The following is a 25409-nucleotide window of genomic DNA, read 5'->3' on the forward strand; positions in this document are numbered from 1 at the left end:
CGGAGGCGGCGACTGTGGCAGTTGTGAGCAATGTATTTGCTCCCTTACTATTGCTTGTAGCGTGGTTGCTGGTTTCCACGGTGGACAATTCCATCGGTGTGACATCGCACTCCACAGATATGGCTAGACATTTGGGATCGACGCCGCTGGAAATGTCTACGTCATGCCGTAATCGTGCTGTGTTGCTGGTTGCGGTTTTTAGCGAAATTGCAGGATAGCATTCGTCTTCCATGTCTGCGTGAAGATGAAAAAGGAAAGTAAAAGAAGGAGGTGAGTTATCATTGAATCATAGCGGGTATGATGACTCAGTTTAATTACAAAGAGTATTTACTTTTGCCATAAAGGCAATGGACTTCGGCAGCTTGCTGATATTTTTTCTACAAAATACATAAAGTAATATTCAATATATACGAGGTCAAGCATTGAACTGCCTGTGGAAATTTTTGGACAGAAAATCATATCTGTATACTTTTGACAAAATAATTTCAGCATTTAAGAAGTAAAGGAACTCGTTAAATTGACTATTGACACTGGGTGATTGACTTATAATTTTTTGTTGCTAATTAAAAAAATGCCTCTCCATAGGCGGAATAAGAAAAAATTGGAATATGCAATTTATAGCTATATTCGTTGAGTAAGAATAATTTTCAAACCCATAAAGTACGTACATACATATGTATATTAAAAAAGTATAACAACAGGGATATTAGTAAAAGTGCCTATTTACTGAGAAGAAAATTCACCAATTTGAATTCCAATTTTAAAAAGTGTCGGTGGGAATTTCAAATTTTACATGTAAATTGTATGAATAAAGTTTTATTTTCATTAAAAATGCTATAACAATTGAACCGGTAGAGACAAAAAGGCATATTCTTGTAGGGCATTAATTTCTCTAAAAAATATGTATATTCCTACGGGTTATGAAAGTCGAAACAAGCAGAAATATGCAGGGGATTATTATTACAAATATTCATGCTAAATGAAAAAAACTTACACTAAAATGATAGAGAATGTGTAGAAAATGTTGACTTTGATTCATCAGAAAAGAGAAAGTTTTTATCAATTTATTTATTTTTTATTGCATTTTTAATTAGTAACATTCTTTTAAGTTATCAATAAAATTCAGTTTATTGCAATTAGGATATTGCTGGCGATGTAATTGTAAAACAAATTGCTTTTGTTCTTCGTCTTTCGTCAAAGTTCGATTATAATTTTGTATAAATGCTATACCTCGTTCAGCAATATCATTAGCATATTTAATACTCTTAATAGTCTCTAACACAACCAAATTTAGGGTAATTTTTTTTTAAGAATTTAATGCCCTACAAGAATAATTTTTATACCCTAGCGCACTTGTGCACAAGGGTATTAGAACTTTGTTCACATAACGGTTGTTTTTAACATGAATTGTCGAATCACGCTGTGGAATATCCACGTTATTGTTTTACGGGTGGGCTGGTTTTACGTTTAAGGGAGAACGTAACCTGGACAGACTTTGTCTCATTTGGTTTAATTCGCCAATCTTTCAGCCATTGTGTTATTTTGTTTAGGCCATTTTGGAGTTTAAGCGAAGCGAGTTGTGGAAGAGTGTCCATTGCGAGAATTGCAGTATCGTCTGCAAATGTGCCAACAATTGCTCCTTCGGATACTGGTAAATTATATGTTTATAGCAGTTAAAGGATGGGACCCCTCACACTGCCTTGAGGTACGCCAGCTGAGTTTTCGTAGAGTTCAGACTGCTGCTCGCCTTGCTTAACAAAGAAAAATCGATTTTCGAGATAGGACTCGATAAATATATAATAGCTTATCGGGAAGGTACTCTTCATTTTGTAAAGTATCGATATATCGAGGAATGCAGCTGTACAATATTTTTTGTTGTGTGTGCAGTTTACAAGCCTGTAAACTTGTTGGATTGTTTTTTTTGTTTATAATAAATATGTATTTATTTATTGAATTTTTCTTTCGAAACTAACAATAAGTTTTCAAATCTTGCAAACTACCATTAAATTTAAAATTCCTGCGGCAATGCTTAGAAATTTTGTATTTTTTTTACATATGTATACATTTATTGCAGTTGTTGCGGCTGTCGGAATGGACAAGATTCCGAGCAGCAGGATCGCTGAATAACGCGCTGGGTAGGCGGTCTGAAAGGACGAGTTCCAGAGCCGCAATTGATATAATGCGGATATCGAAATTTATTATATTGCGCAATATTTGATAATATCGGAAAAATCCTTTATTTTTAGTCTTCTTGCATATCCCGTGCTAAGAAGTTCTCGCACTAGTCAAATATTCAAGAAGAAGATGAAGAAACAGGGATTACATATTATTTCATTATTTGCAATACCTTTAAACACGCAAAAGTCTGGAAGTAGGTTTTTTTTTTGTATCGCTTAGCCAATACGTTGGAGAGCCTGAGGAGGCTGAGTGAAGATTTAGTCTTGCCATAGCCGCAAAGAGTTGTCGGTCGGCATTTAAGAGTGATGAGGCGAGATCCCCATTGTGGGTGCTTTGCGTTGTAGTCTCCTCCAGCTAAAAACCTGCTTCCTAGAGTTTTCAAGAATTTAACATAATCTTCTGACTTGATCGCATGCTTCGGTGGGCTATTTATATACTGCTGAGATTGTTATTTGGCCTTTCAAGTCCTCGACAACTATATTAGTAGCTTGGATAGCTTCCGTGCAGTATGAGTTTATATTAAAGTGTTTAATATTGTTTTTTATTATTAATATAGCTGATCCAGCATGTGCTTTTTTATCGGGATGCATTGTATGATAGAGTTTGTAATTCGGTATTTGAAAATAGCTTTTTTTGGTGAAATGGGTTTCGGATATTAGGAGAATATCTATATTATGAGACTCGAGTAGCGTTTTAAGCTCGAGTACGTGTTTTGATAAGCCGTTAGCATTACACCGGAGAATATTCATGAAATTGTATGGATACTGGACTTCGTCGTAAGGGTGACGAGAAGATGCATCATAGTTGTGATTTGTAGCATGACTTGCTTGAGAAGCATTATTATTTCTCGCATTTCGCTTGAGGCATCAGAGGCGTTTTCTTTTGACTGAGGGATTGAGTTACTTGGACTCGGATCTTGTGTGCTTTTCAACATTTGGGACCAATAAAGTAAATTTCGGGGCGGTTGCGAGACTCGATTGGGTGAAAGTGGAGCTGATTTCTGCTGGCTGGGATTTGTTGTCCTCCATTCTTCTTAGTGGTGGGTATTTAAGTTTCTGCAGATTTTTGTACACCATGCAGCCTTTGTAGTTTTATTAGCCTTTATAGTTATTTTTTTAGTTTAGCAACCCTGAGGTAGTGCCAATATTTAGAAGTGCCCAAAACATAGCATACTTTTAGGCATCAAGCAATAATACAAGGTGGTATCAGTTGTGACAACTCGATTTTATACTGCCTTAGCTTAAAGGTGAGACTGCATTCGTCGCTCGTGAAAAATGTTATATCGATTGGAAAATTAGCTCACAAAATCTGCAGTTCATCTCCTCAAAAGGCCTTTTCTGTGTAGATGATACCTCAGTCTGTAGTGTCCTGTCAGGTGTCCGATAAGAGTTCTTAAACCCCCTCTGCTAAGATTTAGCAGAGATGTCACGATAGGAGAGGGAAAGAGGTAATGAATCTTTTGGACTGCTTTTGCCCTTTGTTGTGCACCATTGGGTTGTAACCTGCTAGTCCTCCCATCCCCTTAGGAGCTCTGCTGTGTACACTTCAGTTGCGAAATTTTCCCATCGGGACGCTTTTTTGAAATCTTGGTCCAAACACGCCGTTTTACTACGGAATCATTCATGAATGGCTTAAGGACACCCAAATGATCCCTTAAGTCTCCACTTTTCAAGATACTTATATTCGGAAGTCTCATGGCGCTCCAGCAGCGCCTCTTTCTCAATAAATGTTGCTAAACGTAGAATTTGGTCTGATGAATACATGTCCGAAAACTGGAATCTCAGTGTACTTTGTCTAATCCACAAGAAGAGAGATGCGGCCGTTTGCGCCAACTATCGACGATATTGTGTTACAGACTGAAGCCCTTCACGTTCACGTTCCAACTCTTTGAAAGCATACCTGTCAACAACAACCTTAGTAAATTTAGTTATTGCCTTCTTCCACGTCAGATTAAAGAAATCACATGATAGGGAGTAGCCCTGTCTGAACCCCGACGGAACTGGTGGTATTGCTAAACGTCATTTTACTTAGCCGTAATAGTATAATGGGACCTTCGTATAATAAAATTTGTCTTTTTGGTAACGTATGTACATATTGTCTAGCCTTGAAACTAATGGAAAATAAAGACATTGAATTATGTAAGTACTTCCATTGCAAACCAGCTGGCAAAACAAACTCAGTTTATATAAAAGTTGAAAACATGAAGTGTAATTAAATAATAAGAGTAAACAGTAAAAAAAAAGCTATTCAAACTAGCACTCAAAAATATGTTGCTGAGGACGCATGGAGAACACGTGCGGTGTATTCCATCGTCACGAAGCTAAGCGGAATGTACCATAGTAGTCTAAGTTTAATTTAAAAATTCTATCGTTTCCTTAATCAAGTTAATATTAATAATGGAACAAGATTTCTAGTACAGAAAGTGATGATCAATATATCGTCGTTTAAAGTAAAAAAACCGCGTATCGCCATTCTGCAAAATCGCGTAACTGACATTGGCTGCCAAAAGTCGGATAAATCTAAAAGTATGGCTCATAAGGATACCTTAATTTAAACAGAAAGAAAATAGTTTTCCTCTAATTTATGCTGAACTGAATATTTGTATTACTGTTTTATATTTTGATTTGTTTACCCCGAACGACGTCGGGTGCTCTGCTAGTCAGTGTAAATTACAAATACCGAAAATTATTGGCGAACAATCCCGGGATGTTCGGGACGTAAAAAAGGCTGGGATACCGGAATGCCGGGATTAACATTCCTAGTATGTATGAACCTGAAAGCCTTTTTTCCAAAACCATGCGCTGATTCCAAAACGCTGTGGCCTTTGTACAACTCTGTATGTACTATGTTTTAAGTTTTATTTTCCTCCCGACTAGTAATGTTCTAAAAGAACTGATCACCAAGCAAGAAATTTCCAGATTTTTCTAATTTGACTGTATGTATTAATAATTTTATTACAGAAACTATTTGCATATTTCGCTGTAACAGTTTTTAAGAAATCACAAAGTTCGGATGATAAGAAGACCCCGTGAGCTTGTGTGTATGTATATGGTTTTGAAATAATTTTTCAATTTCCGTCAAAAGTAAACAGTAGTGTAAGTAGTACAAGTGTAGTATGTTTATACAGACACCTTTGGGTAGCTACATATATATGTATGTACACTAGGGTGGTACAAAAATGCACGTGGTGAAAAAGTAAAGTCGGAATTTTTATACTCGCACCGCCTAGGATTGTTCTATACCGAAAAAATATACCCCTATTTTTTATAAATATATATATTTAGAGGTCGCTCAAACCGCTCAAAGTTTTCCATGTATTTTATATGGGAAAAATTACTTTTCGTGGAAATGTTATAGAAGTCCTCAAAATCAATATTTTCCGCTAAACTTTGTTTCTCTTCAGGAGATTCCCAATAATAATACTCACCTATTTATTTAACCATTTTTTCATAGTAACTATATTTTATAAGTCTGCCAAAACTCCCAAAAAATGTCAGAAAATGCAATGGAGGGATAAATGAAAAGTCCTTAGTATTAAAAAATGGTTAAATAAACAGTTGGGTATTCTTATTGGAAGTCTCTTGAAGTGAAACCCTGGTTCGAACCCTGGATCGAAAAATATTGAATTCCTACGAAAAGTTGTTTTTCCCCATATCTAGTCCCAGGGGGTGAGATAATTAAAATTCCAACTTTACTTATTTTGGACAACCCCAATGTACATCCATAGTATATGTAGGCACAGTTTGTGTGCGATTTTATTTATTCATTGAACGCTAGGAATAACAAAAATTGTTTGCAAGAAACTACAAGTTTGAATTATTGAAAATTGAAAAATTTTAAAACAATATAATTCAGATATAGTAATTTACCTAGTAGTAAACATAGTGTGCTGGAAATAAATGTTGTTAAACTCACGAGCAGCAGTCTCTACCTAAATTATCAATTTTTTAATGCACCTGTTTATACATATTTCTATGCATACATATGTACATACATATGTAAGTACATATTACATATGTATGTCGAACACTGAAAGCGTCAAAAATTTGAATTTACATACTTCTGCAATTGTATTTTCATACAAATTATTATTTAGACAATTGCTTTTTGTCTACATTATTTCGTGTTTATTATTTTGCAATCGATTTTCTCTTTGAATGACAGAATATTGATACTAATATTATTTTCAATGCCTTAAATACATACACACATACCATACATACCATACATCATTTTACACATTCGCATTCGCATAAAATGATACGAATGTTTTGCGAATGCGAATGTGTACATTGGCAGAGAGTCCATTTTAATATTGTTTGAAATGGCTCTAAGTCTGTCTAACCAAGGTGCGGACAATAACCGGTTTTTAGCTTCAGGCATTAAACGGTTAAGTAGTATGTCAAGAAACATTGAAGGGCCTTCAACAAGTACTGCAAAAAGTCTTATAAGCCACCTAGAAATAATTTTAGATTCCTTCAGCGAAAGCGAAGGCCCGGATTTAGAATCTGGAGACATTAAAAAATGTGAAAAATGGAAAACTAAACTAAAATACGACAAATTGACAGATCTGGACCCGCCAGCGTTCCAAGTGAACAATTGTTCAGTGCAGTCGGCCTAATATACGAGCCTCTAAGAAATCGCCTCATGGGAGAAAAGACAGCAAAATTACGTTGTTTTGGAAATATAATATGCCCCTTTTGAACTTTCACTGCTAGATTAAAACACTGATAATTTACAAAATTTTTAAGTAATAATAACGATGACTTAAGTTGAATAATGTTATACCTAACATTCGCATTGGCATTCGCACATTCGCATTCCGAAAATTCGCATTCGCGAATGTGAAAAATATGACATTCGAAACATCCCTAATATAAACATATGTACAGTAAGAGATAAATTACAAGCCAATAGAAATTCTTCAGAGATTGCGACTTGATCCTAAATTCGAAAAGAAAGCCGAAAACTCACGCGTCCTGTGGCTAACACTTGTAACCTCAACAACCAGTGATTAGTGTCTGTTGAAATTGCCGGTAATGGGCATAGTTAGTGATCCCGGATTTCGACATTGCAACGCTAACAGCATTGAAATGGGCCAAAGCGTAAAAGCAAAAGGCCAGAAGATTGTGGGTGTTATAGAAGAAAAAAATGATTTCAATCATTGGAAAAATAAGTGTTACAAATGAAGCAAGACAACTCAGGCCCACCTACGTTACGTTCACACTCACCACATTTGCTGGGAGTTTGATTTGCTTCGAGAGACACGCGTAACTCTGGCGCCACTAAAGCCTGAAAACTGTATCAAGCTTAGCTCCTACTCATCGAGACTCGATCCCGACATACCTAACACATGTCTAGGTTGTGAAGGCAACCCACACAACACCAACTACTGCCTTGCCTCCTCAACACCCAAAATCAAGACAGCTTACACCCTCTCTGGTCTGACCCCATAAAAACGGCACGTTTCCTGGGTCTGCCGTTAGTGGGCCTTGACGACAACTATTGACAGAGTAGCCGATTTAGGCTTCTTTGGTGGGGTGACCAGAAGTCCTGATTTATTAGGACATGCCCTGATTTCAGGGTCGAACTAAAGTGTCCTGACTGATTTTTCATTTGTCCTGGTTTTCACAAAGCTAACCTTTAATAAACTTTTTACTGCGTAAACATATCGTTGGGCTCTTTTTTGTACATCGTTCACATAATAACTCCCCTGCAAAACGCGAGTGACCGAAACTACAATACACGTACAAAATTTTTCCATCATCACTAACACATAAATAGAGAACCAGTGTGTCAATGTACAAATTCAGGAGCGAGCCGAACATGTGAGGAGTTTATGGAGTGCTCTTAAAAAATATAACTCCTCAGGGCGAGATAGTACTTTCATGGGGTTACGAGCTCTGTTTTTTTTTTTTTCTTAACGTGCAGGTGTGTAGTATTTAATTTTTATTTTTGCCACTCCGAATTAGTTTTGTAACTCACCCACGATGCAAATTTTCATCGCTAGATCTTATCTTCACATTTTTTGATGGGCTTTGGGAATATGTTAGAAAGGGCAGCAGGGGTCCGCCGAAACCAGTAAAGTTTTGAAAGGGGTCTATGAGAAAATCAAGTTTGGGAATCTCTTTAGAACGTATATTAATTGAATGAAAAGGAAGAACTTCACTAAAAATTTTGCCGATAGGTGACGCACGGGTAGATATATTTGGTAAGCCAGTATGTATGGTCCAATTTCGTCATATTTAGACTTTAAAAATAGTTTGTTTTTAGTATAAACTTAATTCCTATAAAAATAAAAATCAATGAAAAATAAAACACTTAAAATAATGATTATTTAGATCTAAGAAATATTACTCGAAAATTGAGTTTTATTTTTAATAAAAAAAAAACATAACTCGATGTATAATTTTTATTTCTAAACAATACAATGCAATATATTATTATCTCCCATTGATCGCAAATTTTAAAATATTAAAATAATGATTAAATATATATTTTTTTTGATAAAATCATAATAATTACGCGCTCTGGTTTTAACTTTAAAGTATAGTATACAGCGAATTGATACTTCGCCCTTTTGTTTTTATTTTTTGTACTTTTACATACAGTTATTCAGCGCTGCTACATGTATAATTGTTAACAATTTCGTACCTTACCAGAAACAAAAACTAATAATAAAGTGAAGTACATAGCGAATTGCTGAATGCTGTCAGAGTAGAAGCACTGGAAATTATTAAACAGTAAATAAATGAAACACAAAAAACTCCATTACCCAAGCAATGTCCCAATCAATTCACCGCCTCACTGCACTTGGCTAGTGATTGTGACAAAAACACATGCATCCGCACGAATATCGTGATAAATTTGCTTTCCACTTTCCATATAAATACATACATACTACCGATGTTTTGAATGTCATATTTGCGAATGCGAATGCGAATTTTCGGAATGCGAATGCGAATGCGAATGTTAGGAATAACATTAAAAAATCTATAATCAACTTAAGTTATCGTTATTATTACTTACAAATTTTGTAAATTATTAGCATATACATATGTATGTAATACTTCTATATTGGCAGTACATATCTACAAGTGCAGTCAGCAAACATTACAGTACAGACATATAAAAAAAGAAAACGAAAACCTAGTAATCGTATGTAAAATATGAAACTTGAAATTAAAACCAATCACAGTGGCAGTACCTTATTTAATTTCATGAGTTTTATAATAAATTAAATTGTATAAATATCGCACTGATGCTTTTTAAGTGAAAAAAGGGCACACATTAAATAATATATTTAGCTTTACATGCGTATTTCTAGAAATTTTAGCTAAATAGTTTGCAATTCTAATGAAAATTTGTTGATTTTTTTCTAAATTTTTGCACAAGGTTTAGAATTTGGATTTATATAGTTTGTGTTAGATAATCAGATCTACTTCTATAAAAAATAATATTATATAAAGATCACTACAATTTTGATGAGTCTGTATAGTTATTTATTCGTTTTTACCTGGTTGGTTAGTAAATTTGTACTCAGCGAAAAATGGAAGAATATGTTTGAACTAAACATTCCAAAATAATTAAGTGCTACTAATTTTAAAAAATTTCAAAATGGTTTTTATTAATTTAAAATAAAATTTTAATCATAAACTTTCAGTTTGTATAAGTAAACAACGTCAACAAAAGGGCTTAAGTACCCCAGAGTAAAATAATCCCTTTAAAATTTTTTTTCAATCCCTACTGAGGATACGTCAAACTTGCCTGAATGGATTCGTCATATATGTTCACAGATATTTAGGGGATTCACAAGACGTGTTAACCGTCGTAAAATCTTAAGGTTAACATCTTTTTTAATTAAAATGGTTTTAGGGGATTTCTAACTAAACCGAAATTCTTTTAAACTGATAAAGAATATATAATTAGCCAACCCCCCAACCATTTTAACCGCTATTTTACATAAACAAGTGTTAAGCTTAAGATTTTACGACGGTTAACACGTCTTGTGAATCCCCTAACTAATGCATGAAAAACCTGCGCATGCGCAAAACGTACATTTGGCTCAAAACTATCTCCCTTTGATTGCTGATCCAAACACATTGCGCTGATAGTTTATTGCCAATATAGATGTTTTAAATATATGATCATTAGAACATTGAACGAGTGCTTAACCTATACAGTGTTTTAATCTAATAGCCAAAGTTCAAAAGCGGCATATTATATTTGAAAAAAAGAAGTAATTTTGCTGCCTTTTCTCCCATGAGACGATTTCTTAGAGGCTCGTATATAAGGCCGGTTGCACTGAACAAATATTTGCGGGCCAGATCTGTCAATTTTTCGTATTTTAGTTTAGTTTTCCACCAATCGAGGGGATTTTCACCGAGATAAGTTCATTTTATAATGTCTCCAGATTCTACATTCGAGTCTTCGCTTACGCTGGGTGAGTTTAAAATTATTTCTAGGTTGCTTATAAGCAGGGAACGGATTTTTTGGACCTAAGAACCTATAAAAACAGGCATAATCAAATAACGAAATAGTCTGGAAAATCCAAAATAATTTAGCGAAATAGGCAGGAAAAGGCACTAGAACTCGCAAAAAAGCAAAAGAAGACAAAAACCGAAAAATAATCAAAAACTACATTTATTTTAGAAATGTTTATTTTACAAGTAAAAAGCGAAAAACTATGAACTAGTTTTATTTTTAATATTTTTATTGAGCTTTATTGCATAACGAATGCGAATGCAAATATTCGCAACATCCCTGATACATACGTATATCTGTACATACATATGTACAAATTGAACAATTTCCATTTAGTTCGATAGAGAGTGTAAATAAAAAAAAAAAAAAAACATTAGAAAAGTACGACAATTTGTGTAAAATTTAATATTTTGTTGCGAAACTTAAAAGCAGCAAATTGTCAGCAGTGTAGAGATAGGCGCTTTGCGATAAAGTGCATACGATTTCAATGTTGAAATACATACATATGTACATAAGCCTATATATGTATAAATTATTTATGCTCAATAATTTCTTTTATGCGCAATTTCCAAACAAAGTGTACATGGCAGGTATTTTTTATTTTTAAAATATTGTGCAGAATGTCGCTTTTTTAAAAGAAATCCAAAGGAATAAATATGTTTAGAAACTGTTAGAAAAAAACTATACTAACGGGTAAACTTTGTACTGATTTTTAACATTAAATGCATGCAATCTGGAAATATTTCACTTTTTTTTTTGTTTTTGCTAAGAGTCCTATTTCACCAAAATATGAAAACAATGAAATCAATGAAACTTCTTAAGCAATGAAAAGACATTTGTAATTATCTTATTTTTAGTGTTTTTTGCATAGTTAGATGTCGTATATGTATACATATCCATATGTATACACACATATGTATTGAATTAAGTATGTGCTGTAAATTCATTGAATCGTGTATTAGTTCATGTATTTTAGTAATTGCCTAGTGAACCCGCATAATTGATTCAAAACAACTCTAATATCTCCTAATCGGAAATCACAGTTTCTATGTAATTCTGATAACCTTTGTTGCACACAAATACACATCATATTTTTACATAGCTCCGCCTCTTTACGAAGGCTGCAACAAGGCTGCAATAATGGGGCTAATTTGCACTTAATAAAACATGTGATGAGTCCAGTATTACTAAAAAAAATATTTGTCGAGTGCTAATGATATGAATGAAATTGAAAGAAAACACGGTGCTACAAAAAAAAGCAACGTTGCATGTACTTTTTATATCATGGTAGAAGTGGTAGAACAGGTATAAAAAATAATTTTGGCCTTAGCAGAATATCAAATAAACAACCAAAATCGTAAGTTGTGTATGATCAAAAAATTATATTTCGCAATCTTGGGTTGAAACACCGGTCGTAAATCGGACAGTTTTCAATGGAATCTGAAAATCGTATGTTTGTTGAATAGCGGAAAGTTGTGTCTTTCCGCTACATTTAGGAATTTTAAGTTAAGTCTATAATCATTGATTCCGTGAACAAAAAGCTTGAGAAAATTTCAAAAAAACAAAATTGTTATGGTGACCCTGGATTAAAATTACACCCAAACTAGATTTTCCCCTCTTTTAAAAAAGAGCTATTCCAGATCTTAATTGTACAAAAATTCCTTGGGCTACAAAGACATCTTCTTTGTGATTTGATTCAACAACAAAATATGAAATAAAATTTATTTTCTCGAAAACCGTGCTGGCATTACATAAAAAAAAATCTTTCAGTTGGAAAATCACGAAAAAAATGATTTGTTCGACAGCTCAAATAACAAATTAAATGATTTATTTTTTTTTGGTTTTTTATCACAAACCACAAAAAAATTTTTTTCCAGATTTAATTCGCCGAACAAGTAATAAATTTATATTATTAAGAATATGTACATGCATTGTACCACTTTCAGTTCAGATATCAATTTTAATTTTGGATTTGGGATTTGACTGACTAAAAATCACGCAACCCTGCTCACAAGGAACTTCAAGTCTGCCTGCTCTTTTAGAGTTAAGTTACGTATAAGCAATAAATATTATGGGTTCCAGTCATTTTTTGTTTGCGTTTGAATAACTCAAAAACTTTTACGTATTTACTTAGTAATTTTGTAGCACTTTATGACCAATTAAACACCTGTATTATAAAAACTCACCATCCATTTTCGTTTGCAGGCTGCGTGGTGAATCCGGCAATGAATCGCCATCACTATTCAAACTGTAGGAGTGTTCTGACTTGATGGGTTGCAAATTAAATAAAGCATCTGACATAAGCTTGTCATTTAAGATCATTACAGCCGGATCCTTCATATCACGTTCCATAAACCAATCATGTAAGTCCGAATCTGTAGAGATTTTGAGGGATTCCGTCTAGAAGAAGAATGCAAATAATGAAAAATAAGTTATTAGTTTAGATTTTAAATTCGTTTAGAAACAGACTTTTACAATTGTGCATAATGCAGAGATACATACACACATACTGTAAGCAAATACTGAATGGAATAATTAAACTCTTATCATTGATTATATAAGAGCCAGAAGAGCTATTAAGTAATATATAGTATACAAGATAAACCTTTGCAAATCAAGTAAATACTAAATTACTGACTTTATTTGTGCTTGAATTTTAAGTTTGCTCACAATGAATTGATTTATCTACTTATTATTCTGCTACTATATGTATATAAGTATGTATGTATGTGCATATGACGGCGCCAAATTAGCTGCTGAAGGTCTCAGGGGGTTTCGCTCCTCACCTCTTTTTTTCATAGCTTATGTAGATATATTATTTAGCTCTCAGCGTCGTTTTTAACTTGCTTTAAACTAATGTTTTCTTTGGTAGCAACTATAGCGGATACCTGCGGTTAATTTATTTGCCTTCACGAAATAATCTTATCAGTACTTCATAGTTATTTGACATGATTTGAAAATTACTCTTTGCCAACGCCGGAAACCCTTATGACAGACCAGACATATGAAATACACACATGATTGACACTTTCTTGTTGCATTTTGTTAATTTTGTGAGAATGTGTAGGTTAGTGTGTAGCATTCTTCCTTACGTTAACACCCCCTTTTTTGCTTCATCCTTGGTCATGATACTTTGTATGTTATCTGACTGCAGTTTTTAGTTTGTACATTTGAACGGCACGTGTTTGAAGCAAGGCAAGGCGCTACACTGATAGCAGAAAATTGCCATTAGTGATTTTTCAATCAGTGAAAACACAAATTTAATTTTAATAGGTTTTTGTTCAAATGGTGCACATTAGGAATGTTAATCCCGGAATATCGGCCTCTTTCAGGTCCCAAAAATCACGGGACGCTTGGCAAATAATCCCGGGATTTTCGGTATTAGTAATTTTTGCTGATGGCAATAATTGAAACTCCTTTTCTTGACCAATATTGGTATATTTCTTTTTATACCCGAGCGCAATTGTGCACAACGGTTGTTCATATAACGGTTGTTTGTAACAGGCAAAACGAAGCGAGATAGATATAGACAAATGCATACATAAATGATCAGAATGAAAAGAGAAATCGATTAAGCTTTGACTGTCTGTCTGTCCGTCCGTCCGTCCGTCTGTGCACACAATAAATTAAAAAATAGCTTGACAAAACTTTGTACGTACACTTCTTTCGGGCGTAGGACGGATGGTGTTGAAAATGGGCAAAATCGGACAATAACCTTCCATATAACGGTAATTTTTAGAAATACGAAAACTGCGATATTTTAGTAACTACTGACGATTATTCACTCAAAATTGATATTTACCATAATTTTTAGACGAAAAATAATAATATTATAAATTTTTGGAAAACGGGCGTAGCCACGCCCACTTATGGTTACATGCTGCACCACTTTTTTCCAATCTTGGCACAGTTGTTAGCCTTGGTACAGCATACCAAATGGCCAATACACACGCCCACATCCCATATAACGGTGTTTTGGAGAAATACGAAATCTTCGATAAATCAGTTTAAGGACGCCAATTTACTCAAAATTGATACACCCGGCTTACCATGTAGCGGTAGCTTTTAGAAAGGTGAAAATCATATATTTAATACTTGCGCCGGGTATTTAATGTTCGGCTCCGCCCGAACTTAGACTTTCTTACTTGTTAGTTTTTCACTTTGATATTAGTAATTCAAAAATGATTTAAAAAATTCAGAGAAATGTGCTTAGAGAAGAAGTATGGGTATAAAATTAAAGAGGAAAGCCTGTAGAATTTAAACAGATTCAAGTTTTTGGTGCAGAAGGACTGGGAAATATTGAAAATATACTTTTAACATTTTTTACTTAAAATTTCGCAATATTTTCTTTTGAAAAAATTATATGTTAAGTATTTATATAAACTCGATAACACCTTCGAATTTCTTCCTTCTAACTTTATCAGCTTAAAAAATTACCTATTCGTCCTTGTGAATCCAAAAAATGTTTATTTTTTTAAATTCTAAAGAAATTTTCTCTTGAATTTGGTACCCATATTTTTGTTCTGCAGTGCCTTGCATTTTTTAAGTAACTTTTGGAATTAATCATATCTTTGAAATTACAAAGTTCTTTAAAATAAATCCTGACGTCAAATAGAAAAAATAAAAATGCCACTTTAAATAAAAAACTAGGTCTCAAATCCATTTATTTATTATTTATTTGATGGTAGGAGAGCTTCTCAAGCAATATAGAAGCAATTTTTTCCATTAAAGTTTTTGAAAAGTAATGAATATCCCAGGATTGTGATAACGACATCCCGAAAATCCCGGGATTGGAAAATCCGAAAAATTAACATCCCTAGTGCACATCTTTGCCTACGATTTTTCTCCTTTTTTGTAAATAATTATGGTATCTAAGCATGTGTGACGGCATTCAAGAAGCTATAAATAAGCTAGAGAGCCTTGAATTGTGTTGCAAGTCCACATAGCAGATAACGAAAATATATTGAACCTTTGCGACTTAATTTAGTAAACCTCCCTGCTTACGATACTGATGTATATTTAAATGTTTGAATATGTCGTCGTAATCATATCTATACAAATTTTGCACCTTTTTTGTATATGTTGCCGGCCAAACACGATCTAAGGACAAACTAGTTTTGCCTAGGCTAAACTACATATATAAGGCGCCACTGTATTTTTGAGCAGAGCTCCTTTCGGCCTTCGGCGGTGCTTCAAGAAAATAACCCTCATCAGTCCAACTCCAGCAACGCAGTCCTCAATATTGTTGCGGCAAATTTGATTCCGCGTTGGATGTATGTATCGGATCTAAATTTTATACGAAAATGATGAAAAACAAGAAATTTTCGACAATATCTGAAAATTTTTAGAAAAATGTGTAGCGCATGCAGTAGTAGCTATGCAATAAAGTGCATGTTTCAAGTGTCTACAAAATACCGTCGATTTTTGGCTTTTTTTTTTGTTTTGTTGACTTTGCTTCCACCCAAAACTTTTCTAAAAATACCATTACCTCATTTACTACTGGTCATTAGAGAAGCGCACCCCTTTGTTTACATTATTTTTTGAATTTGTTTAAAATTTTAAAATCGTATTAACGTGGTTTTTATTCAATAAATTGTTATATTTTTATACAAAATTAATGATTATTTCGCACGAAAGTGTGTTAATATGTAAATATTTATGTATGTAGTATGCATGTAAAAGAAATGAAAACCATGCCAGGAAGAGCCTGCCTAAAACTATACGACAAAGCAAATGCATGTATAGCACTGACAACAACAACCGCGCTGTCAAGTTTAACGCTTCAGATCGCTGGCGCGGGTTCGATCCCTGCTGAAGTCTTTAAAAAAAGGAGTCTGATGAGGAGATGTGGTGATCTCCGAAATAGCTGCTATAACTTCAACCGCTTAGACTTTGTTGCTTTTTCCATTTTTCCTAATAAGCAAAATCGTGGTACAAAGCCCCAATTATAATTTTTTTTGTATTTTGAATGATGGCCTACAACTAGGAATGTTAGTCCCGGGATCCCGGCAATAATAGAAACTCCTTTCTTCAACAGTATTGGCTATATTTCTTTTTTTATTTGATAATTCATAGTTTTTATAAATGTCTACATATAAAACCGTCCGATTGTAAATATTACAAACAAAAATCAATATGTTCGCGAGACCAGGGACCAAATATAAAGAAATTTGCGTTTTTAGTTTTTCACTCTGACGTCAGTAACTCAAAAATGATTTAAAAAATTCAGTGCAATGCGCTTAGAGAAAAAGTATGGTTATCACATAAAAGAGGAGATTCCGAAGAATTTAAACAGATTAAATTTTTTGGTGCATAGGACTGGTGTATTGAAAATGTCCTTTTAAAATTGTATCCTTGAAATTTCGGAAAATTTGTTTTTAAAAAAATATTTTATATTAAGGACTGATATAAACTCGATAACATACTCCTAACTTTATCAGCTTAAAAAGTTACCTATTTATTCGTCTTTGTGAATTCAAAAAATTTTAATTATTCCAAATTTTAAAGAAATTTCCTCTTTATTTTTATTCTACATTGCATTGATTTTTTAAAATGATTTTTGGAATAAATACTGACGTCAGAGAGAAGAAATAAGAACGCCTCTTTAAATAAAACTAGGTTTCAAACCCAGATATTTATTATTTATTTTATGGTAGCAGAGCTTCTCAAACAATATAGACGCAATTTTTACAATTTAAGTTGTTAAAAAGTAATGAATATCTAAATCATGGGATTGTGATAAGGGCATCTCGAAAATCTCGGTATGGTAAAAGGCGAAAAAATCAACATCCCTACCTACAACGAAGTACTATTTATAAAAGTACTACATCCGGCCAAGTGAAATTTTTACTGCTATATTTCAAACACATACGAGTATGTAATTAAGTACATATGCGTCAGTTGTCGGTATGTGATAAGATCACTTTCAATGTCTAAATACTGCCAAAACATTATTATTTAAATAAAAATGGCAATTGCGATTTATTTTATCAGTCATTGAAAATTTGATGTTTATACATTCATACCTCTAAATTAAAATTTTTATATACATATCGTCGTTTAAAGCACAAAACCGCGTAACTGACATTTTTTGCCAAAAATTGGATTTGCTCACCGAAGCTCTTGCCTCAAGCCTTATCCATTCGTCCTCAAAAATATAATAGCCAGAAATGCGATTGCTTTATAAAAGAGAGAACCATTTTGAAATATGAATGTTTTTACTCTCTACAAAATAATTTATGCAACCTCACATACGCGGTTTTGCATTATCTTTATACGCGGTTTTGAACTTTAAACGACGATATGTACATGTATGAATAATGTGACCAACCGTATTTCTTTCGGAAGTACAGTACTTTTTTTGAGCCGTTGTACTTCGTACTTTGAATTACAGTCAAATATACATATTTGCAATTTTTTGTACTACCTTTTATTTAAGTAGAGTTTTCTTTAACTGAATCGAAAAATTCTAAAAGGTTAGTCATCTCAGTTAAAAAGGGTACTCGTAGATCAACACATATGTAAATTATGACTGTCAATCACTTCACATCTGTAGCAGACAAATTTCATTGTAAGCGACTATTCAATCAATAAAAATGTGTTTAAAGGCCGGTCCACATAGAACTTTCGCGTTGACTTTCGCGTTGGCGTTGGTTTGACAGAACGCACGTTTAAAGTATGCTTGCTACAATAAACGCTTGGCACTGAATGCCAAATTATTACTTCATATCAATAAATTCATGAAAAAAGTATTTTTGGATTGTTCTTCCCTTCCAAGACTTATATGGCCTAATTTTTGGAAAGTAAAATGAGATTTATGATGGGAGATTTTCAAACAAATTTTTGATTTATGAAGCATTCTTTATTTTTTATACTACTCGGCTTTCTTATGGAAATGTAATTTATATTCTTATAACTGCAGTCTACATACATATCGCGAACTTTCTTCAAAGGTGTGCTAATTCAATATTTACCTTATCTTGTCAATTTAACTGAATTAAGTTTTTCAAATAGTATTTTCAAAAGTATTTTCGACAGTAAACTTTCTTAACCCGCTTTAATTTAACACCTGAATTGTAATATTTAAAATATTCCTCAAATATTCCCGGTAGCAAACTTTCCTAAACCTCTTTATTTTGATATCCATATTGCAATATTTAATTTATCTTATTAATTAAAATAAAGAAAAACTTTCAAAAAGGTGGCAACGTTCCCAAAAAAAATTTTCGACTCATAGCCTTTTGAAACCTCTTTATTTTCACAGCCATATTGCAATATTTAATGTATCTATCAATTTTAGCAAACCCGTAATTTTCAAGCAGGTGGCAACTCTCTAATATTTTTCTTCTTCTAGATTTTAAGTTAGACTTCAAGCAATACATCGTTGAAAACTGCTTTCTATTTCTATTTTTATACAGACAATCAAAATTTCTAAAAATTCTTGATTTGGCTTCTGTTGCTCTTATAAAGACCGCCCATATTAATTTTTGTTTAATATCTATTATGTACAGATATCGGCCAGTAAATATTTTATTATATGTATAGATTTTCGGAAAATTGACACGACACCGCTTATGCTCGGTAAGCACTTAATCGATTTCTACCAAGCCCAGTTCATTTATTTAAAGTCTAAATTGAGCATATTATCGAAAATGTTTGAAATCGGGGGAAACCCCCAGCTTTTCATGTACATAGTTTAAAGAAAGGTGATAAAAACTATATTTAAAACGCCCTTACTTATACTTCTTTAATTTTTAATTAAAAAATTAGCTTTGTTGGATTTGGTACACTGTCAACGTTGTTGTATATTTTGCTTTTATCATTTATGTCATTACTTTCACACAATTTTTTGTTCTGAGGTCCTGTATTTCTTCGATCTATGAAATAGTTGGTCACATTATGTTTGTAGGTACTTGCATATGTACATACATATGTATATTTTCTATTGTTCGTATAAACGACATATATATTCTATTGTCCGAATACACAATATGTATTTGTACATATATATATATTCAATATATTTATTTAGTATTTTCAAGTTCAACTCAATTACTTTTCTATATACATTTTTATTAGTTTAACATATAGGTGGTGATCTAAACTTTGCGATTGTTTCATAAACATACATACTATATGTTTATACTTATGTATGTATGTATGCTGATAAGCGAGCCTGTATTTTTAAGTACCAAATGTCGAGTCGAGAACGACACCTGTTAGTTAAACAGACATGCTTGCCTCTTACAGATTTTGCACTTAATTGTGACTGCTATTAAACAAAAAAAAAAAAAACAATCTATGGTCGCAAAATGTCTTGAAGATGCCGAACGGATAGCGGAGGTTACTATGGCAATGATTGCCGACTGCATGGAGGCCATGGGTCTGAGTCAATTAAATATCTGGGTTTAAACTCGACGCTTGATTAAAGTTCAATGAGTACGTGCATTACATTTGCGACAAGGCTGCAAAAACTAGCTGCACGCTTTTTAAATATTGAATAAAGTTTGAAACTTAGATTTATACGGGTTTTGTTAAAGAAACACCTATATAACAAGCATACCTATATTAAAAATATATTAAAACTTGTCAAAATATGGTGCGGCTATACATTTTTCGACCAGTGTATGTCAAAGAGACAAACACCGCCAATTGCATTTTCATAATCTTTTTGTGCTGTTTATATCTAATAATAAAAGCTACAAGTGTATACACATGAATTTTAAAGCATTCCAGTTCTCCCTTTTTCTGCGAAAGGTGTGTTCTGGTTTTGCCAAAAATGCATATTCGAATTTGGTACCCGACGACTTCAATAATCTATACATACATATATAAAACAGTATACGAGTATATAGAATACAAAGTTACAAAGTTAAAAAATACAGTATTCTGCAAAAAATCGATAGTCTTCTACAATAAAGACACACGTCAAATTTTCATGTTTTTTAGTAGAACCAATTAAAGTTTTTGGCCGTTTGGCCGAGCTTAATTTTTAGAACACATAATTGTAACACAAAATTTGGTGTGATGCAAAAATATTGGCATTAAGCCAACTCTTGAGAAAACTCCGTGTAAAACTGCCGCTAAAGAAAGAAATTGCATATTTTGTTTTACACATACGAGGTACTTCTTTAACCTCTACCGATTCTGAAGAAAAGAAAGATGTATTTATGTAGATGTTGGAAATTTATGGCCTTATTTATAAAAAATAAAGTAGCTTATAAAAGGTTTATAAATTGAAAAATGTACGAAAACGTCAATTTATAAAGCTCTTCAAACCTACTTTATTTTCTATGAATAAGGCCATTAATTTTTAACCTTCCAAGAGGACCTCAGACCAATATAATTGAAAAACCTATTTACAGTCTGAATTGTTATATGTAAACTCGCTATAAATTTTGGTGGTGCACTTCAAAATCATCATTCGCATAAAGGAGTCAATAGGGGTATTCTCTGAGTCTTGCAAAGCCCTTGCATGGTGCACAGATTGCACGGATTGCACGGTAAAAACCGGTTTTCATATGGGACAGCTTTGCAAACCGTGCAATCCGTGCACCGTGCAAGGGCTTTGCAAGACTCAGAGAATACCCCTAATATTGTATTGACAAGCAAAATTCAAAAGTGTTTGAAAAAGATGTCGAATTTCGACAGCTGGGCGATACTAGTTTACAATAAATGTGAGACATGTGGCACTGCGCAGTAGTAGGGGTTGCCTACTTTATTTTCGGACAAATTACACAATTGCGCAACTTGTCGGATTGGTAACAAGTAAGCATACACATGTCGATTTTCCATATAGTAATGCGGTTATTTGTCAATCTCATCCACTATAGAACACGAAAACGTGAAATTTTTAGTTGCTTCGTTATTGCAGAGGACCATCGATATGTACATACATACATACACATACATATTCATATTCTCTTTTATGGCAAATGTTTTATTTGCATTTCGAAAGTTGTTCTTACGCGTTTCGTCCGCATTTTTTCAACTTGACAATGGGCTGGTGACTGTTGTCTCTCTGTAATGCGTCATATGGGTTCGCATACTTTTATGCATGCCGGTTAGATATTTTCATGCAATACACTCAACGTATAGCTGTGATTTGATATTTTTAACCCTTCCATAGATACTTGTATTTTCTCGTTTTTGTGTTTTATTTGCTTACTCACACGCATTCTTTTTGCGATCGCTCCGTGAAAAACAACAACAACCAAGTTATGCGTTCTTAAGTATTTATGTAAATTTTGTTTTCGCACAGTTGTTCACCACCTTCTGCTCAATTTGGAATTGGTTTTGGAACGCACCCAGGTGACTAATTGGCCATTGGCTCGCATGTGCTACAAATACATGTAAATACATACATATGTACGTACCCTGTAGGAAAACCCCGAAGTGGTGAACAAAATTTTTAGTTCCGTACTAGATCTTTATCCGATATATTTAGATCGCCTCCAGTTCAAAAGCAACGAGATGTTTTACTTTAAAAAAGCAATTTAATTTTTAGAAATCAATATCTAAAATGACGAATTTGGAACTGGTTCTGAACTATAGAAAAGGTAATGCAGCCGGGAACAATTTCCGATTCCTATGACATCGCCGTGTTAAATTTGCCAGTTGTTTGCATGCAAAAGAGATTTATTGCGAACTAGTAGTGGTTCTAAATGTACTAGAAGCACTTCTAGGTCAGAACTACAGATTTTCACCACAGGGTATGTACATGGCGAAATGTTGCGTCGCAGAAAAATTATTGAGGTTACTGATTTTTAAATATGCATGGAATTTTCCTGCACAATAACCTACATAACAATGTATGTATATATATAATGCGAGTACTAAACTTTTGTATGTATGTATGTAAGACCAAGTGTTAATTCTAAATTGACTAAAAACCTATTCTCTTTGACTTTCATATCTATACTTAGGTGCATAAATACTCATATAGAGATATGAATATTCTAATTAGCTTTTGTTGCTTTATGCGGGAGTGCAAGGTTGTTGCAAGTGGTGAAACATGTTATTAAATAATGATAACTAAGTTCGACAACTTCGACTGGTTATTTGCTCATTAAACTAGTTATTTTATATAAAAAGAAAAATTAACTTTTGGCACTATACAATTTATATTTCCTTTCTCTTTATGCCAGTTTTCCACTGGCATGAAATTACAAAAATTTTAATAACACTTTTTGTCATCAAAAACCATTTAGTTAAACGAAATAAAGTCGATTCTAAAGTTAGTACGCAACAGCTTTTTTTTACAGATATTGGGAAAAATAACACATTTTTCAAGGCAGAAATACAGTCGGAGGTTTGCCTTTACCTGCCGACGCGCGGCCGATGCTAGAAAAAGCTTTTTCTAATTTACATATTGCCTGGACTAGGGAGCGAACCCAGGTCCTACGGAGTGATAATACACACCTCTAACCACTCAGCCACAGTGTCTAAATTTGGCAGTAGCAGTGGTGCCATGAAAAAAATATCTACCGAAAATCCTACCAGGTTCCCTAACTGGCTAATGTCGTGGACTTTCAAAACTTTACACTGGTTTCGGTGGACGCCCTGCTGCTCTTTCTAACATATTCCCAAAGCTCATCAAAAAAATATGAAGATTATATCTAACGATGAAATCAAGGCGAATTTATACAAGGTGGTGTTACTGGCGAATTTATATTTTCGCCACTGTACTTCTTAATGTCAAAATGATGAGTTTGTTGTAATATGAATTCGCCCTGTTTACAACAAACACATAATTTTGACATTAGGAAGTATCGCGGCGAAAATCCACCATCGCCATCAGCACCACCTTGTATAAATTCGCCTTGGATGAAAATTTGCATGGTGGGTGAGTTCCAAAACTAAATTCGGAGTGGCGAAAATAAAAATAAAATATTTTCTTGCGTTCTATTTATCAAAATAATTTCACTACACAATGGCAAGTTTAAAAAAAAAAGCAGAGCTCGTACAGCCATCAAAGTACTATCTCGCCCTTAGGCGAGCACTCCATAAACTCCTCACATGTTCCAGATCGTCTTCGGAAGTATCTCTCTAAAATATATTATTACCTCATATTTCTTTTTACAAATCGTCGCCTGGGTAAAAGATTGTCGTATGTTAATTTCGGCAGGTTGTGGGAAATCGCGATTGAAGTTTGGAATGCAATTTCTCAAAAACGCGAAGAAAGATCTTCTCCAAAGTCTCTGAAAATGTGATTAGTTCGCAAAATTCTTAATAATTCTTATTGTGAATTAGTTCTGAGTTTATGAAGGATTTTCTTTAGTAAAATTTTGTCGTAAGCGACATTTGTCCTCAATTTGGCAGCCACTTTGTATGAAATACGACAAAATGTGATCAAAATTTCTACCAAATTAACCAGACTTTTTACTCAATATCTCGGAAACTAGTTTAATATGACTGCATCACCAACTACATTTTTACTAAATTATTGAAAAAGTTGTAGTCATTATCTCTAAAAGTAAATTAGATAACTAAAAACTGATAACACCAATCGAAAGACCTTATTTCAAAATATATAACTGCATCTAGAACCAAAAATCATCAAAATGGCGCTTAAGACAATCTTTTACCCAGGCTACGAAATGTTAGCATCACAAATTTGCTTGTCGTATTATTCAATACATTGTATGAGCAGATGTTCCGACAGTTTGCTCTTTTTCACTTTTGCTGATAACTTTGATAACATACACCTAAAGTTGCATAGGCGCACTTGTGCCTATTGCATGCATTTGATGTTATAGGGAAGGAACAAGTTATATATAGCAAGCGATAGCGCATTTGAAGCGTGTACATTAGGGTGGTCCAAAAAGAGTAAAGTCGGAATTTTTACGTTCTCACACCCTAGGTTTGATCTATATGGGAAAAAAGTATTCCCCTATTTTTTATTTTGAAATCCAAAAATATTTATTTTATATAAGGAAAAAATTACTTTTCTTAGAAAATGAATATTTTTGGTCGGAAAACTCGGGTTCTCTTCAGGAGATTTTTAATAGTCATACCAAGTTGTTTATTTAACCAGTTTTTAGTACTAACGATTTTTTATTGATCCCCTCATCGAATTATTCGGGTATTTTGGGGGTTTTTGGTGGACCTATAAAATATATTTAGTATGAAAAATAAACTATTGGGTATTATTGTTGGGAATCTCCTGCAGAGAAATAGAGTTTTCAGATCGTAAAATATTGATTTCTAAGAATTCTTTACCATTTCTACGAAATTATATTTTTTTCGGCATAGAACAATCCTAGGGGGTGAGAGCATAAAAATTCCGACTTTACTTTTTCACATTCATGTTTAGACTACCATAGTGTACATATGTACGTAAACAAGTATTTAAAATTTTATATTTAATGGTATCAAAATGCAGTCGGGTTTCTATGAAAAAAACGCCATTTTGGCGAAAAAACCTTATTCGCAGTGAAGAATATTTTACACACTTTGTTATGTTTTACTATGTTTTTGCACGTTTTATGCGCCAGCGAAGCGTGAATAAAATATATAGATAAGTACATACATATTCAGTTAAAAATAAAATTAAGTACGAAAAAAACTGTGAGAAACGCGATTGACTTGATATATAAAAGTATGTATACAGATATTTAAATGTACACATGGTGGTCAGCTGATTAAGTTAAGTGACATTTTGACCAGTTTTAGCAATTTTTATTTTGTTTATTAAATGTTTATAATTTTTTTAAAGAAATTATCGAGCATAGGAAGAAAATATTAAA

The 25409-nt window shown here is 33.3% G+C and overlaps 1 protein-coding gene across 1 annotated transcript in view; it reads right to left on the bottom strand.

Annotated features, from left to right (window-relative positions):
* Nucleotides 1–25409, bottom strand: part of LOC118740142 (cyclic AMP response element-binding protein A-like) — a 109984-nt gene that overhangs the window by 65754 nt on the left and 18821 nt on the right. Inside the window, exons 2-3 of the mRNA XM_036471635.1 lie at nt 12849–13062; nt 11–234 (exon numbers count right to left, since the gene is read on the bottom strand). Coding sequence (XP_036327528.1) covers nt 11–234; nt 12849–13062 — 438 coding nt within the window. The remainder of the gene's footprint in view (nt 1–10; nt 235–12848; nt 13063–25409) is intronic.

This window comes from Rhagoletis pomonella, unplaced genomic scaffold, assembly GCF_013731165.1.
Source record: "Rhagoletis pomonella isolate Grant_MI unplaced genomic scaffold, Rhpom_1.0 Rhpom_scaffold_00005, whole genome shotgun sequence".
Classification (NCBI taxonomy): Eukaryota; Metazoa; Arthropoda; class Insecta; order Diptera; family Tephritidae; genus Rhagoletis; species Rhagoletis pomonella.